Here is an 18,121-nt window from a genome sequence, read left to right on the forward strand (position 1 = left end):
TCCTCATATTTGTTCTAAGTCTATTTTAATGAAATAAAATATTGTAGATAAAGCTAAGGTTACAGTATCCCTCTTCCCTTGTACCCTGCTGTGCTAGAAGCAATGCTTACACACATTGTATAAATGTCCAGTATATCTCTTGATTTGTGTGTGTGTGAGTGCAATGTATAATATTACTTTATGTGAGTTTCATTTAAATATTGAGCTTAATATTGCAATTTCCTCTTTTCATCATTTTGCCCTCTATTATATCATTATATGCTATGTAGTTAGTTCATTCTTTCCCTTCTATACGTAGTATTGCACCATAGAGTAGATGACATAGCTTATCTCTCTTACATTTGTTGATGGACATATAAAATTATTCCTAATTATTTCTTATTAATAAAGAACTAAAATGTAAATCTTTGTACATATATTTTAGTGCACCTGTGCACCAATGTTTAAAATAGTTTATATGTACAATAGAATGGCTGGTTTAAAAGAAATAGAATTAATTCACAACTTGTTACTACCAGAGTTTCCTCAAAATTATTGTAACATTTTGTACTTACATAAATATGTGTGACAATTTGCCCCAAACCCTTTCTGATATGTAATATCAAATTTTTAAATAATTTGATCAATATAAGTAAGAAATATTATTTTCTTTGTAACCTGGCACTTCTCAGAATAGTAAAAAAGTGTTTGGGGCTTATTCTCATATTTTTATGAGACTCTTGGAATCCTTTTGAGTGAATTACTTTTCATTAAATGTTTTAATTTTTTTCCTATTGGGATTTTTATATTTTTCTTATTAACTCAAAAATGCAAATAGATAAAAATCATTTATCTGTTACAGAGTGGCAGTATTTTTCTTAGCCTCAACTTACTTTTTGACTTTTTTTATGGTGACTTTAGTCATGCAAAAGTTCATAGTTTTGATATAATCACGTTAATCAAACTTTATTTTATAAGATTTACTTATGTATTAGATTTAAGAAATCTTTCACTACCATATTTGGGGTATACTCTCCTACATTCTATTGTGATATTTTAAGTTGTATTTTTCCCAAGTTATGTCCTCCACCTTGAATTATTTTATATAATCTAAGGACCAAATGTTTTGTAGATTTTTTATGAAAAGATGATAATTCTAACATCACTTACTTAATAGTGTTACCTTAACTCACTGATTTGTGAAGTTCTGTCTACCAAAATCCTATATTTGCTTGGGCCTATTTCTGGGTTTCTAGTCTATTCCACATTTGTATTTTCTTTCTAATCCTGAATCACATTTATAACAATCTGTGATATCTGAAAAGAAGAAACCTTTTATTCTTCTTTTTTACTCTTCACCTGGAATTATCTTGCTATTTTTGCTCGTTCTCATGAAGTTTATGATGTTTGTCCAAGATTCACAAAGCATCCTTCTTGAGGTTTTCATTGTAATTGCATTGCACTGATAAATTTGGGGAAAATGACTTATTTGTCATACAAAGGCTGCCATTCATGAACTTGTTATACACTTTAATTTATTCAGAACTTCCTTTGTTCTACAACACTTCATAATCTTTTATTTCATAAAGAACTAGCAAATGTGTGACAACTATTTCTCCTAAATATTTTAGTTTATGTTGGAATTGTGAATAGATAATTTTTACTACTACATTATTTTAGTTATTTGCTAATTGCTGATCTTATTTGCCATATGTTCTTGTTAGTTCTAGTAATTTATAGATTCTCTTTGGTTTTCCTGGAGTCAGAGTCTGCAAATAACTATGCATTGTGTTCTTTCAAGATCTTTTTCCTCGTGTTTCTGTCAAGTTCAATGTGAAATAATTGGGATTTAGAAGTCATCTTAGTCTTTGTTCAGTCTTTTATTAAAATTTGTGACTCTTTTATGTGATTTTATTTTATTTTACTTGAGAGACAGAGAGAGACAGCGCAAGCAGGGGAGGGTCAGAGAGAGCGGAAGACACAGAATCTGGAGCAGGCTTCAGGCTCTGAACTAGCTGTCAGCACAGAGCCTGATGGAGGGCTCAAACCCATAAACCGTGAGATCATGACCTGAGCCGAAGCCGGACACCCAACTGACTGAGCCACTCAGGCGCCCCTATGTGATTTTGTTTAAAGTTTGGTATGTAACTTTCATCAGGTTAAGGGAATTTTCTGCTATTTGTAATTTAATGAGAATTTAAAAGATGAATTAATTACTAATGCCATTAAACATTTTGATGGACCTCTCTGGCGGTCATCAGATCAACCAGAATTTGAAATTCAGTGTTTGATTAATATTCTGATTGGAACATCAACATTATATAATTATTAGAATTGTCTTAAAAATGTATTTCCCAGTTGAATAAAATCTAAGTCTATTTTTACTAGGTTATGACAAATAGAAGAATTTAAATATCCTCACAAGAGCACAGTAAATATCTACTGGAGTCAGTTCCCCATGATGCACATTATCTTGAATTTTCCCCAGAAATAGAAATTTTTAAAAAGGCAGTTGCCAAATAGATCACAGAATACCAATCTTCTTCAACTAGCTGCACAATTTGAAGTCTTAATACCATAATGGGTAAAATTGATTCAGTGGGGCTATTACTTTATTAGAATCTCTATAATTGTACTCAATCTCCAGTAATCATTAGCTTTTCTCACACCCCATACTATACTGTTAAAGAAGGAATTTGTGGGCACAAAAAATTGATGTCTAACATATTCTTAATTAAACCTAACATTTCTTGATGCCTCCATGTATTCTATATTTTTTAAAATTAAAACTAATTAGTCTTTAATTCTAAAGTTTTCAATCTTAATGCCCGTTTAAAAGATGATGAAGAATAGGTTTGTGTGAGGTTCTATTCCTCAGTGGTTTGGCTTCTCATTTTACATAGTATCTCAATAAGTGCACTGGCAGGCTGAAGTAGCAACTATTCTAGGCTTTTAAAAGAAATTCCTTGGGATGCCTGGGTGGCTCAGTTGGGTAAGCGCTGACTTTTGCTAGGTCATGATCTCACAGTTCATGGGTTCAAGCCCTGCAAGGGGCTCTATGCTGACAGCTCAGAACCTGGAGCCTGCTTCAAAATCTGTGTAGCTCTCCCTGTCCCTCATGCTCTCTGTCTCTCTCTCTTTCTCAAAAATAAATAAACATTTATAAATTCCTTTTCTGAGACATACTTTCACTTGTAAACCTGCATAATCATATCATAACCATAATCATATCTCTCTAATTATTTAATATTGACCTTTAACTTTTGTCAGTATATTTAGATTATGACAACATGTTGTGCCCTGATGTCCAGCAACCCCTGTAGAGGTATCTTCATTTCCCTGGGCGACTTGTCTTAAACCTATACAGATGACCATGATTTCCTTGTTAGAGACTGCACAGGAAACATGGCTATTATAGTTCTATGAATCGTAGTTCTCTACTTAATCTCACACATTTTTAATCAGCATGGGTCCCAGGGACTGTAGATTTCTCTTTTCATTATCAGATTATTAATATTCACAAAACCTAGGATAATTTGAAAGAATCTGATACATTTCTTTTCTAGTTTGATGTGAGGGCTTGATGGAGTAGCCAGGTAATCTACTGCTTATAGTCATCCATTAAAAGGTTAGTAGCTACACCATCTATCACCTTATTTTTCTGGGTAATTTTTAATGAATTATCTGAACATTTTCATCCAGTTTAATTGTTCAAAGGTTTTCTTCATCCTTTTTATTTTTACTGTTTCTTTTTTTTTTTTTCATGAATGATGCTAACCTTATACCTTCACTTAACCTCATTGTGGGAGCTGAGGTGGCAGATTCCCATAAATCTTCCTCATATAATTAGGGCCACAGTACCAGCTGTTTTAGAAAGAGTGGGATTGTTGATAAGACCTGTAAGACTTCACTGAACATACTTGCATAGGCTTTTATTAAAAGTACCATATAGTAGGTAAACAGAAAGAGGTCCAGAAACTTCTAGGCACAGCTCCCAATGTCCTTTCTCAGTTGCACAGGATGCTTATCTTCAGATTGTTAACCAACAAGATGCCCAGAAAGATACCTTACCCTCAAGGAAGCTATGGTGCAAAGCCACGGAGGGTCTTCTGTACTGCCCTGGCCCTAAAACTAGGCTGGGGAACTGGTTAAACTGGGTGTAAAGAAATGGGTCTATATGTTTTCATTAATAATAGAGATAGGTTAGTAGAGAATGACTCCAGGGGAATTTTGGGCTCTATCACTAGCTAGTAGATTTTTATCTTATCTTTGCCTTGGCCAGAGGTCAGTAGCAGACCTCTAGGATGCCCCGGGGATAAGCATAGCTCTATATCAGAGACCAGCCACAAGTTCATCATGTCCTTATACAAACTGTTTATGATTTCTGTTTTCTTTTCTTATTTCATTTAAAAAATAATTACAATAGAAGAAAAGAACATGGTCTATATGATTGATTTTTTGAAATATTTTCAGACTTGTCTTTTTTTTTTTATTTATTTTTGATACAGAGAGAGACAGCATGAGAGGGGGAGGGACAGAGAGAGGAGACACAGAACCAGAAGCAGGCTCCAGGCTCTGAGCTAGCTGTCAGCACAGAGCCCGATGCGGGGCTCGAACCCACGAACGTGAGATCTTACCTGAGCCGAAGTCGGAGGCTTAACCGACTGAGCCACCCAGGCGCCCCTCAGACTTGTCTTAAAGCCTACAGATTGTTTTATTTTCTCATAAATGTGTACTTCAGAATGAAATGGATTCTAAAACTGCTAGAACTAGGGAGCATAGATATATGTCATTTAAGCCAATTTTTCAATTAAATTTTTCAAGCCTTTCAAACCTTATTAATATATATGATTTATTTGAATTATCTTATCTTCTGCTTTTTATTTATTATGACTCTTTCTCTAACTTTTTTTTCTGTATTCTTTCCCTTCCCCTTACTGTTTTAGAAGCTACACGGTTAGTGTTTATTCTTTTTTCAAGATCATAGTCCTACAAAAAATAAATCTAATCAAAGTTTCTGCCTTTCTCAGATCACTTTAAATCTGACCACTATCTCCTGTTATAAATGCTGATTTGAAGAGCTACCTTCTGAAGGGATGTATGTACCATTGTCTGGAAGGACCTCTTCTCTTAATGGTTGTATAATCCAATTCTATTCCTATTTTATTTTCCGTGAATACTTTATGAGATCCCACCTGTGTAAACCTGAATATAAAATGGTCACATTAATGACCGGACTGTTTTTGTTATGTAAGTAGCTTTTGATGACAATTCACTATGCCTCTATCTGCTCAGTACTCTAATATACACGTCTCATATCACCATATTTGTATGTATATTTCACATAAGTATGTCCCTTTCTTTTCTCTTCTATCAGTTCAATTATAGTTTATGAGATAATGCAATAAATTCTAATGCAATGTATTTTTTTTCATTTTTTCACTTTTAGACATTGCTATACATAGTAGGTAACAATATATTTTTAAAAAGCTGACATACAATTTTTATAACAAGATGCTAATATTGCCTTCTCAGTAGTAGTCATATTGCCTTCATTTCATTGATTTGTTTATTCACTGTAACCTATCAAATTATGATACAGATAGTGATGGGATCACAACAGTGTTTTAAAACTAAAATGTATTCAACATGAGCCATTTTGGGAAAAAACAAAAATGAAAGCATATAAGCAGAAGCCTATGTTTTTAATAATCAAATGTAATGAAATATACTTGAAGGTATGTCCTCATCAATCTGTAAACACCCTAGGCTAACAGCTATTATGGAATGGTTGAAGTCCCAGTTTTGAAATGGATGCTTTAAAAATGATCATATTTATCTATAGTGTATCCAGAATATTTTTCCAAAGATCAATTTGGTTTTACACTGTTTTATTTTACTTAATAAACAATTAATATTCCTCACATGAATACCATTCTTTTCTCAAAAAAAAGTCAGAATTAAATTTTTTTAGCTTAAATGTAATTTGAAGGCTAAATTATTCTTTAAAAATCAAGTGCATTAACTTATTACTATAATTTATTTCAAGACTCATTCCACTTATTTTTGCTTTTGAGCATTACCTAGGTTTTGCTCAGTGGCCTGAATATCTGAAGTTTGGCAAACAGCCTCTCTAATTGTGGCTTTTAAATAAAAAATATTAACTGTGTTATTGTGTATAGCATTAAAATCAAAAGAATGTAAATTTCTGACTTTGCCTTCAATATATTTACAATTTTGCCAGCAAGTAAGGACTAAGTATATAAAAAATTAAATAATAATAGAAAGATTAAAAAAATAAAGCAAAACACTCAACAGCAGTAAATGTCATTCGATTAGTCAACAAGGGAGTGATATAGACAAAACTGGCATTAGTTCAGAGGAAGAAAAACTTAAAATCCTTTAAGGATGATTATGCCCTGAAACTAACAGTTATTTGCATGTCTATATACGTTGAGAATAATGAAAGGCAATTTAGTCTAGCTAAAAGATAATACTACCCTTTGTCTGGTAACTGGTAATGAAACAACTTAGCTTGAAACGTACAAGTCATCAATAATTGATGTGTGCATATTCCAATCCTTCAACTTGTGAACTGAATTAGTTTTGGTTCATTAACACTACCCAAAAGTCATCTATTTTAATATGAATTTGGGTGATAGTATTTGAATTGTAAATACTTCCATTCATTTTTTTTCCTTTCCTGTCTTAGCTGATGTGTAAATCAATTTACTGGCAAGATAAAGAAAATTTTCTTCTGTACCATACAGCCAGGAAAGAGGCTCAAACCATTATCACTTTATATGAATGCTTTAAAACTATTACAACAGTTATATTGAACATAGAAAATAAGTTAAACTCTTACATAGTTGTATATATGTAAACACATTGAAAGAGGATGTTTTCATATACTTGAACATAAGTGCAATACTTGAGATTTAATCCAAAATATGAGATACTCCAGATAATCCTTCCTATACTATAATGCATAGATTAGCTCTATTGTTTTATTTTAGGAAAATCTATATGAAAAAGAGGGGGATATGTAGAAATTAAGGTCTAAAGGGTTAGGTAACTTGTCCTCAGATATGGAGTTGATTACAAACTCAGTTCTCTATGACTCCAAATTGTATGGTCTCTGAGTTACATCATTGTAGTATGTTGGTCTCTCTCAGAAGCAGATTCCCAGGTAGAGTTAAGTTTGCAGGGAATAACTTTAAGATCAACATTTGTGAAAAGAAAACAGGATTGGATAGATAAAAAAATCAATCTGCAAGGCAAACCCAACAATATTTTTTTCCAAGATCATGGGGATCTCTGGAGCTGAAATGGACTATCAGAATCGCTCCATGTTGGGAAGAAATGGATGGGCTTTTATAGCCACATCTATTAGAGGAGGATTAGAGAGAGAGGGAGGCACAGAATCCAAAACAGGCTCCAGGCTCTAAGCTGTCAGCACAGAAAACCCCCTCTACAAGGGGCTTGAACTCAGGAACCATGAGATCATGACCTGAGCCAAAGTCAGATGGCCAACCGATTGAGTTGCCCAGCCACCCCAACACTAATATTGCTAATCACTCAGGATCTGCTGATCCACTTATGTGACTGGACATGTTCTCTAATACATTTCTCTCTATTCTTTCTCCTTTCCTTTCCTTTCCTTTCCTTTCCTTTCCTTTCCTTTCCTTTCCTTTCCTTTCCTTTTTCTTTTCTCTTTTACAGGAAACAGGGTTTATTGGTGGGCATGAATAGGGAGGGGCAGTGCTGAAGTTCTAATGAGTGTGAGCCAGCCATTTGTCCAATAGGTCACTGATTAGGGATGTATTAGACTCCACAGCCATCTGAGATGAGCCACTTTTCAGCCACCATATCTTCAAATCCATTTGCATTAAACTTAGTAATGCCCCACATTCTTGGAAATGTGGGTCTTCTGGTGGTCAGGGAACTTGAACTTGGCCCTAGCAGGAGCTCAATCACAAGGCTCCTTGTTCCACATCTTGGTACCAATGGACATGATGACTTGGCCAATGTAGACCTTGGCCACTGTGCACTGGAGCTTTCCAAAAGCACCCCACATACCTGTCTGGAGCCTGTCAGCTCCAGCACAGAGCAACATCTTGTTGATACGGATGACGTGGAAGGGATAGAGCTGCACTTGGATGTGAAAACCATCTTTGATACAGCTTTTCACCATGTACTTGTTGGCAGCCTTCAGGGCTTCAGAAGAGAACTGCTCATATTCATTTGACACCATGTGGCTGCATAGTGGGGACTCATCCACCTTTGCCTTCTTCTGCCCCAGGTTAAAAATGTGGATCTTGGGGCGCCTGGGTGGCTCAGTCAGCTAAGCCTCTAACTTCGGCTCAGGTTATGATCTCACATTCATGGGTTCAAGCCCCGCATTGGGCTCTGTGCTGACAGCTCAGAGCCTGGAGCCTGCTTCTGATTCTGTGTCTCTCTCTCTCTCTCTCTCTCTCTCTGCCCCTCCCCCACCTCATGCTCTGTCTCTCTCTGTCTCAAAAATAAATTTTAAAAAATATTTTAAAAAATGTGGATCTTGGCACCAAGTACACCTCTGCAGAAGCAGCACTTTGGAAGCAACTCGTTCTTACAATAACAGGTTAACCGGGCAAAGCAGCAGCCGATGGCAACACCAAGATCTTCAGTGGCACGTGGAAGGAAAAGAGCTTTCTCTCTACTTTCTAGGTATTTTTCCAAGGTCTCCAATGTCCTATATCTTTCTAGATAACTGACCTAGTTAGCATGATGTCATTATAGTGGATACAGATAATGTTCTGTAGAATCCAAACTGTATTATATTCTGACTATAGTATGACAAAGGTAAGGAGAATAAATGTATAAGGTTTGGTTATAAATATAGTTTTTGATATTTTATGAAAGAAATAAACAATACAATCTCCAAATTCATAGTCACATACTAATTGAGCGAAAATGCTCCATGAATACTTTCATGTTTCAATACCTTCTGGGCTTCATAAAGTAGATATCTCTAGGAAGCTAGAGATTCTATTTTACTCCTGCGATTTAGAGACATATCTCTCCCCAGCAGATTTATTTCTTTATATTCAAAGGATTTTACAAATCCAGGTATCTTTCACTCCTTTTTTCTTAATGTTCAATAATCTATATAATTGTCTATAGATCCTTTTTGGATAAGACTGTTGGTATCATTACCTCATGGCTTCTTGTGTTTCAACCATTCCCATTTTTATCTGGGAATCCACTTGTATAATCCTCTATACCATCAGCTGTGGCTTGTAGAAAACAGCCAACACTGAGTTTCTTAGTAAATTCCCTTTATAGTTCATTCTCTTTGACCCTTGGAAATGGTGCATCCTCCATTCCTTTATGTGGTGATTAGTTATTTTGCTGGTTTTCTAGCCTTACAAATTGAACCTTCAGTGAATCCATTAAAAAGACAACTTTAAAAGACACCAAACAGGTTTGGACCCCTTCTTCGACTGTTTGATGTGGTAATTATGACATTTTTCAGTATTTTTAAAATTTATTTTCTTTATTTTGAGAGAGAGAAAAAGCATACAAGTGGGGGAGGATGAGAATTGGGCATTTTATGAAAGTGATGAACCACTAAATTCTACCCTTGAAACGGATGCTAACACTATATATTAACTGAATTGAATCTAAATAAAAATAAATCAATAAACAAACAAAAAACAAAAGAAATTTAAAAAATAAGAAGAGAGGACAGGTCACTTCCATAGACTCAGAATTCAGGAAAGTCTAAAGATTCAACATTGTGGGAAAAATAATCCAGATGATCTTGTCCCATGCATTCACTGTCTATTCTTTCTCAACCAAGGCCATGGTTTTGGCATAACTAATCTGCCTTTACATTTCTTGGACCTTGATAGTTCTTACATTTAATTTCTGGTGCTGATAAGCAGCTTTCTTTGCTTTTCTCTTGAAGATTATGCTACCAAGGGAACCCTATGGATTTCATAGGGGGGTTTCAGTGGCCTACTAACTAGTTAGCTTTTTGTTATCTTTTTTTAATCTAGAATATCAAAGAAATTTAACAGAAGTCATACAATTCCATTGTCTTTATAATTACTCATTATTAATTATGATTATAATTAACAATTAATTATAATTAATCATACTTTTCAAACCTGATATATCACACCCATTATTGCAATCTTCCTCCAGTATATGATGCCAATTCATCAGAAAAAGTTTTAAGAATTCTATTGTGATGGCTAAGTCACTAAGGTAGCAAATCTCCATTACCAACCTAATGAATAAACTCCCTTCTGTTAGCTTAAAATACATCAGTTTTCCTATAAAGAGGTTACAGAAGAAACATTACTTACTTAATTGTGAAAAATCAAATAACTGCTCTCTCCTCCCACTTTAGTCTGTCACGGGCCTTCTGCTTTGTAAGTGCCATGTGAAACTCAACTAACAACTGTTACCATGGCCTATGATTCTTTTCTGAATTATCCAGATACTTGTCTTAATTCCCTTATTCCCTCTAAGAATGTAGAGATGCAAACAGCGTAGAACGTGGACAATATCGTAGATATTTGAAACCATAGTTCATTTGCGACTTGGTTTGTATGGGGACTTGCTTCAATAGTTTAAGCTCTTGCCCTAATTAGAAAGATTCCAAATAATAGGTTTATTGTCTTTGCTTATTTGTTTCTAACTTGCATTATGCAAACAGTTGTTTCAATTTTTCTTCTCACCTATTGAAAAACCACAGGAGACCTTATTACAAATAATCACTTATTAAGTATCTGTTTACTGTGGAAACTGAAGTCTCGGGCTTTGAAAATATGTCATAAATTATAACTGCTAATATGAAAATAAATATAAAAGTACATTTTAAAATTTTTTTAGTTTTTTTTTACATTTATATATTTTTGAGAGACAGAGAGAACCGAACATGAGAGGAGGAGGGGCAGAAGAGAAGGAGACACAGAATATGAAGCAGGCTACAGGCTCTGAGTGAGCTGTCAGCACAGAGCTCCACATAGGGCTAGAACCCACGAACCGTGAGATCATAACCTGAGCCAAAGTTGGATGCTTAACCAACTGAGCCACCCAGGGACCCCTCACTTTAAAAAATATTTTAGGGAAACCTGGGTGGCTCAGTTGGTTGAGCATCCGGCTTTGGCTCAGGTCATGATCTTGCAGTTCGTGGGTTCAAACCCCACGTCAGGCTCTGTGCTGACAGGCTCAGAGCTTGGAGCCTGTCTTCAGATTCTGTGTCTCCCTCTCTCTGACCCTCCCCTGCTCAAGCTGTCTCTCTCTCTCTCAAAAATAAATAAAACATTTAAAAAATTTTTTTTAATATTTTAATAAAAAGCTGTCCATATATTATTTCCATTAAGGTATTGTTTTTGTTATAATAAGATGGATAAAAAATTGGCTAATTACAAAAAAGTCATAATTTTTCTGTGGCACAGAGTCACTTTAAATACATGATACAAGGTCAATATAAGGAAAAGATTTATTTTGTTTTGTTCTTTTTTGAAGGATGACAAGTTAGGAAACAGAAAACTTCCTTAAATATAAAAATAAATTCTGAGAGCTTTTATTAAAGTTAAAACACTAAACAACATATGCACATGATATGTACAAGTTTTACCTTCAACTGTATGCTTTTCATATGACAATGCTACACCTTCTCAAACAGGTCTCAAATTGACCTAATGTAAAAATTTTAAACTGGCTTCACAAAGACTTCCATTTCAATCCAAGATGGAGTAAGAGGAACCACATTTGCGCTTTTGCATGAAACAACTAAAAATCAGGGCAATTATATATGTTACAATGACTTTCGAGATATTCCACATCATACAACAATGACTGGTGATCTCTAAAGTATGAGAAACAAATGAGATGCTCTCTGTGATTGTCACGTCTTACTTCTGGAGAAATTTTCCACGCTGTTGTTCTTGAAAGAGGAATCCAGTTAGAGTCCAGGGTATTCCTGAGCTGAGAATCCAAGGAAATTTGCTGCTCAGGGTAACTGCCAAGAAAGACCTACATAAAGAGGGAAAACCTAGAGACCCTCAGAGAATCCATCTCAAATACTCGGTTGAGTAGAGATCAACTAATGCAGATGAAGAAAATACTAAAGACAAGAAAGAGAGAATTAAATAAAAAGTACATGGGACATCAAAAGAACAGGGGATACTGCCTGTTCCAAGCAGTCAGAGTAGAAAGCTTGATAACTTATGAAGCATAGCATACTAATAAGGGCTTAAATATTGCTTTGATCTTACATAACAAACCTTACAGGCAAAACCTAAAAGGGTCAGAGTGATCTCAAATGACACAACTTTGTCCAAGAACACAGTTCAATAACACTTTTAGTAATATGAAAAGATTCAGTATCTAGCATACACAACGTTGAGCTGTCAAACAAAAATTACCAGGTGTGCAAAGAAATAGGGAAATACTATCTATAATGAGGAGAAAGTTTAATCACTTTAAACTAAATTAGAAATGATGATAAAATTAGTGCAAAAAGACATCAAAAGAGTTATTATGCTTGTTTTTCATATGTTTAAGAAGGTAGAGAAAAACTGAGCATGTAAAATCAAGAGATAGAAGATATAGAAAAAGACCCAAACTGCACCTCTAGAAATTCAAATCTGATATTTAAGATGAACATGCCTTAGATGTCATTAGTAGTAGATTAGAAAAAGGTTTAATGAACTTGAAGCAATAGGAATAGAGTCTATTTAAAATGAAGCCAAGACAGAAAGAACAGAGCTTCAATGAACTATGGGACAAATCGAAAAGTTAAATATCTATTAAATTGAAGTAACTGAATCAGAAGTGGAAACTTATTTGAAGCGGTAATGACTGACATTTCCCTCCAAACTTGGTGACAACTATCTAGACCCAAGAAATTAAATGAACCTAAGCACAGAGAATACACCAGTGCACATTATAAGAAATTATTTACCACCAGAGATAAAGAAAATATATTAAAATTCCAAAAGAAATAAGACACATTACATACCAATGAACAAAGAGAAAGATAATTGTAGATTTTTCTTTGTCAGAAACAATATAAGCTAGAAGAAAAATGGGGGAAAAACTTTAAAGTACTTAAAGAAAAGAATTTTCAATGTAGATAACTTTACCCACAAAAATACCTTTCAAACTTAAAGACTTTTTCAGGTATATGTAAGTGTAATAATTGAGCATTTACAGACCTGCACTATAAGAGATTTTAACAAAAGTTCTTCAGGGTGACTGGGTGGCTCAGTGGGTTAAGCATGTGACTCTTGATTTTGGCTCAGGTCATGATCTCACAGCTTTGTGTTTTCGAGCCCCACATCAGTGTCTGTGCTGACAATGTGGAGCCTGCTTGGGGTTCTCTCTTTTCCTCTCTTGCTGTCCCTCCCCCACTCATGCTCTCTCTGCCTCTCTCAAAATAAATAACTAAACTTAAAAAAAAATTCTTCAAGCAAAAGGGGTGGATAGTGATGAAAAGCTGGATGTACACAACAGGATAAAGAGAACTGGAAATGTAGACATGAGGAATTTTTTTTTATTTTTTAAAATATCTAAACACAGAATCAATTTTTAAAGCAAATATAATAGCAATATATTGTGGGTAATAGGATAGAGGGAAGTAAAATATAAGAAAATCATAGCACAAAATTTGAGAAGAATGAAATAGAAAAATACTATTATAAGACTTTTTTACTATATATTAAATAGCATAGTACAATATAAAGGTGTATTGTGATATGTTCAAGATGTATACTATAAATCCTAAAGAAACCACTATAGTGACAAAGAGCTGTAGCTCATAAATTAAAAAACATGAGCAGATAAAATAATAACTATATAGTTAATTCAATAGCAGAAAAATAAAGAAATGAAGAAGACATAGGAGGAAAATAATAAGATGGTAATTTATACCAAAACATATCAATAATAATGTTAAAGATAAATGATCTAAACATACCAATTAAAAAGTAAAAATTGACTGAAAAAGGAAGATTCAATTTATCCTATAAGTAAATAATTTTAAATATAAAAAAGTACTTTAAGAATAAAATAAAGAAAAAGTACATATAATCCTAACATTAAGAGACAGTTAACTTGGGGCACCTTGGTGGTTCAGTCGGTTAAGCGTCTGACTTTTGATTTTGGCTCCAGTCATGTTCTTGTGGTTCATGGGATTGAGCCCCCTGTCAGGCTCTTTGCTGACAATGTGGAGCCTGCTTGGGATTCTCTCTCCCTCTCTCTCTGCCCCTCCCCTGCTCATGCTCATGTGCTCTCTCTCTTTCTCTCAAAATAAATAAAAACTTTTTTTAAAAGAAGAGAGAACTGAAATGGTTCTATTAATATCAGACAACATATCTTTCAGAGAAAAGAAAATTATCAGAAGTCATTAAATGAGAAAGTGGCAAACTGATCTAGAAAATTTAACGAACCTAAAGGTTTATGTATCTAATAATAACATAACTTAGAAATACATGAAACAAAGATGGATAAAATTTCAATAGACAATAGACAAATCTTCACATACCAGTCTACAAAGTTTTAAACACCGTCTGTTAATTGGGGCACCTAGGTGGCTCAGTTGACTAAGCATCTGACTTCAGCTCATGTCATGATTTCATGGTTCCTGAGTTCAAGCCCCTTATCAGGCTCTCTGCTGTCAGCTCAGAGCCCACTTTGGATCCTCTGTCACCCTATCTCCCTCTGTCTTTTGCATGTATACTCTCTCTCTCTATCTCTCTCTCTCAAAAATAAATAAGCAATAAAGTTTTTAAGGGGTGCCTGGGTGGCTCAGTCAATTGAGAGTCTGACTTCAGCTTTCGAGCCCCAATTCTTGCTCTGTGCTGACAGCTCAGATCCTGGAGCCTGCTTCAGATTCTGTGTCTCCTTCTCGCTGCCCCTCCCCCACTCACACTCTATCTCTCTCAAAAATAAAAAATGTTAAAAAATTTTTTTAAGTTTTTTAAAAATCTTCTCTAACAAACAGAACGATTAGACAAATAATCAGAGATTATGCATTTGTGCAACAAAATAAAACAAACTGAACTAACTGACAATTCTAAAGTACTTTACTGGACAAAAACAGACTATACATTCTTTTCAAGTATACATGAAACATTTGCCTAAATAAGTCATATTCTGAATTATAAAACAAGTCTCAGTAAGTTTCAAATGATTCAAGCAATAGAAATATGTTTTTAAATTAACATGGTATTATATTAAAAATTAATGACAGATACATGTCTGGAACAACCCCAAAATTATGGACTACATAATGCACTTCTAAATGACCCATTCATCAAACAAGTAGTTAAAATAAAAATTAAAAATGTTGGTATCCAAAATATATTAAAAAAACTTAATAAAACTCAATACCCCAAAACCAAATAATCCAATTAAAAAATAGGCAGAAGACATGAATAGACATTTCTCCAAAGAAGACATACAAGTGGACAACAAACACATGAAAAGATATTCATCATCACTTATCATCACCGGGAAATACACATCGAACTACAATGAGATATTGGGACACCCGGGTGGCTCAGTTGATGAGGCGTGCTACTTCGGTTCAGGTCATGATCCCATGGTTCATGAGTTTGGGCCCTGAGTCCGGCTCTGCACTGACAACTCAGAGCCTGGAGCCTGCTTCAGATTCTGTGTTTCCCTGTCTCTCTTATGCCCCTCCCCTGCTCATGCTCTGTCTCTCTCTGTCTCTCAAAAAAAAAAAAAACATTAAAAATAAACCTATAATGAGAAATCACTTCACACCTGTCAGAGTGTGCTCAACAACACAAGAAACAACAGGTGTTGGTGAGGAAGTGGAGAAAAAGGAAGCCTGGTGGGAATGCAAACTGGTGTAGCCATTCTGAGGAACACTATGGAAACAGCACAAGTGTCCCGCAATTGATGAATGGATAAAAAAGTTGTGACACACACACACACATAAAATTCAGCCATAAAAATGAATTTTCCTTTTGCAACAACATGGATAGACGTTGAGAATGCAATGCTAAGTGGAATAAGTCAGTCAGAGAAGGACAAATACCATATGATTTCACTCATATATGGGACTGAAGAAACAAAACAAACAAGCAAAGGAAAAAAATAAAAAGAGAAAGACAAATCAAGTAACAGACTGTTAACTGAAATATTTGGTTAGACACATATTTCTTAAATACACAAAAAGCATGACACATAAAAGATAAAAAAAGAATAAATTGGACTTTTTCAAAATAGGGATATTTTATTTTGAGAAAGTCTCTCTTAAGAGAATGAAAAGACAAGCTGCAGATTTGGGGAAAAATACTTTCAAAAACATGTCTGATAAAATATTTTTACATAGGATATATAAAGAATCCTCCAAATTCAATAATTTTTTTAAAAGCACAATTAACCCTGTAAAGATGAGCAAGCTTCAAACAGACATTTCATTTCACCACAGAAGATGATTTATGGATTTTTATATGGATAACCTGTAAAGCACATGAAAAGATGCTTATTCAACATGGTCAGTCATTAGGGGTTTTCTAATTAGAATATAAGTGATTCAACTACTTACTGACTTGAATGCCTAAAATCAGAAAGCCTGACCACCCAGTGCTGAGAAATAATTTCAACTCTAAAACACTGTTAGTGGAAATGCAGAGCATTACAAGCACTTTGTAAAAACAGTTTGGTAATTCTTTTAAAAATTAAAAACATACCTAGTCTGTGGTCTAGATGTTCCAGACTTTTGGATTTTCTCAGAAAAACTGAAAACAGTGTTCATTAAATGACTTATACTCAAATGTTCAAAATAGTTTTTTTTTTTTTTATAATAGCCCCAAACTGGAAACAACACAGATATTTGGTAACAGACTCGGGTAGACATTTGTGGTATATCCATACGGTACATAATACGCTTAGTAATACAAAGAGAGAAGAAAGCGAGAAAGAATTGATCAACATAGTTGTATGGATATATCTTAAAATAAATATTCTGGCAGAAAGAAGTCAGAAAACAATACTGCATACTGTATGATTTCATTTATATAAAACTCTGGCAAATGCAAATTAATCAATGTGACATGAAACAGATCAACAATTTCCTGAGGATATGAAAGGTGATGGGAAGAGATGAGAGGGACAGATAACAAAGAAGCATGAGGAAATGTGGGTGGGTTATGGATATATGCATTATTATCTTAATTGTGATGATTTTTTTCTATGTCAAAATTTCTCAAATTGTATTCATTAAACACGTGGAGCTTATTGTATGTTTATTATACCTCAAGATAAACACAAGCATGTCTACATAGTAGCTTTACTACTCTACAGTTGAGTGACATTGGGCCACTTTGCAATACATTCTAAGGTCAACCTGTCTTCAAATATTAAGGGTACTATTTTGGAAAATAAAAATGAAATAACCTTTGTATAAAATTTATTACAGTGCTAAACACATTTCAATTTTGTGTAGCAAATATTAATTATAGAACGATAGAGCTAAACAGTACGAGTCTTGTCAAAAGTAATATGTAGGGGCGCCTGGGTGGCTCAGTCAGTTAAGCGTTCAACTTCGGCTCAGGTCATGATCTCACAGTTCATGGGTTCGAGCCGCGCGTCAGGCTCTGTGCTGACAGCTCAGAGCCTGGAGCCTGCTTCGGATTCTGTGTCTCCCTCTCTCTCTGCCCCTTCCCTGCTCATGCTGTCTCTCTCTCTCTCAAAAATAAATAAAAACATTTAAAAAGTAATTTGTGACACCTCCTATTTAAAAATCACTCTCAACTATCCATTAGATACTGAATCAGTTTTTCTTAAGCACTACTCACTGCTTGCTTTTCTTGAAGCTAGATCATTTTGAAAGTTTCCTGTTAGACCTATGAGGGCAAACATATGGTATCTGTCCTTGCATTTTATATACTGTTAAGTGAAACTGCAATACAATCTAAGTTTATTTTGGGAGTGTTTGCTGTATAATTGGATTTAATGAACTGTTTAGAGGTGCAGTAGGCATGACTTTGAGTAGATATGAAAGAAAATGCAAAATGCTTATTGATTCACGATGTGGTTTCATCTTAGCTTGGGCAAACCATGCAGTATTTAATACATAGTAGCAGAATATTTACTATTGAAGCTTGAAAAG

At 34.5% G+C, this 18,121-nt stretch overlaps 1 protein-coding gene across 1 annotated transcript in view; it reads right to left on the bottom strand.

Moving 5' to 3' along the window:
• Window positions 1-7,751: 7,751 nt before the first annotated feature.
• The window catches only part of LOC115277414, a 16,713-nt gene continuing 6,343 nt past the window's right edge, over window positions 7,752-18,121 (bottom strand). The window contains exons 3-5 of the mRNA XM_029921569.1: window positions 8,530-8,733; window positions 8,059-8,290; window positions 7,752-7,906 (exon numbers count right to left, since the gene is read on the bottom strand). Of these exons, the coding sequence (XP_029777429.1) occupies window positions 7,752-7,906; window positions 8,059-8,290; window positions 8,530-8,733 (591 nt within the window). The remainder of the gene's footprint in view (window positions 7,907-8,058; window positions 8,291-8,529; window positions 8,734-18,121) is intronic.

This window comes from Suricata suricatta, chromosome 14 (genome assembly GCF_006229205.1).
Source record: "Suricata suricatta isolate VVHF042 chromosome 14, meerkat_22Aug2017_6uvM2_HiC, whole genome shotgun sequence".
NCBI classification, from domain to species: domain Eukaryota; kingdom Metazoa; phylum Chordata; class Mammalia; order Carnivora; family Herpestidae; genus Suricata; species Suricata suricatta.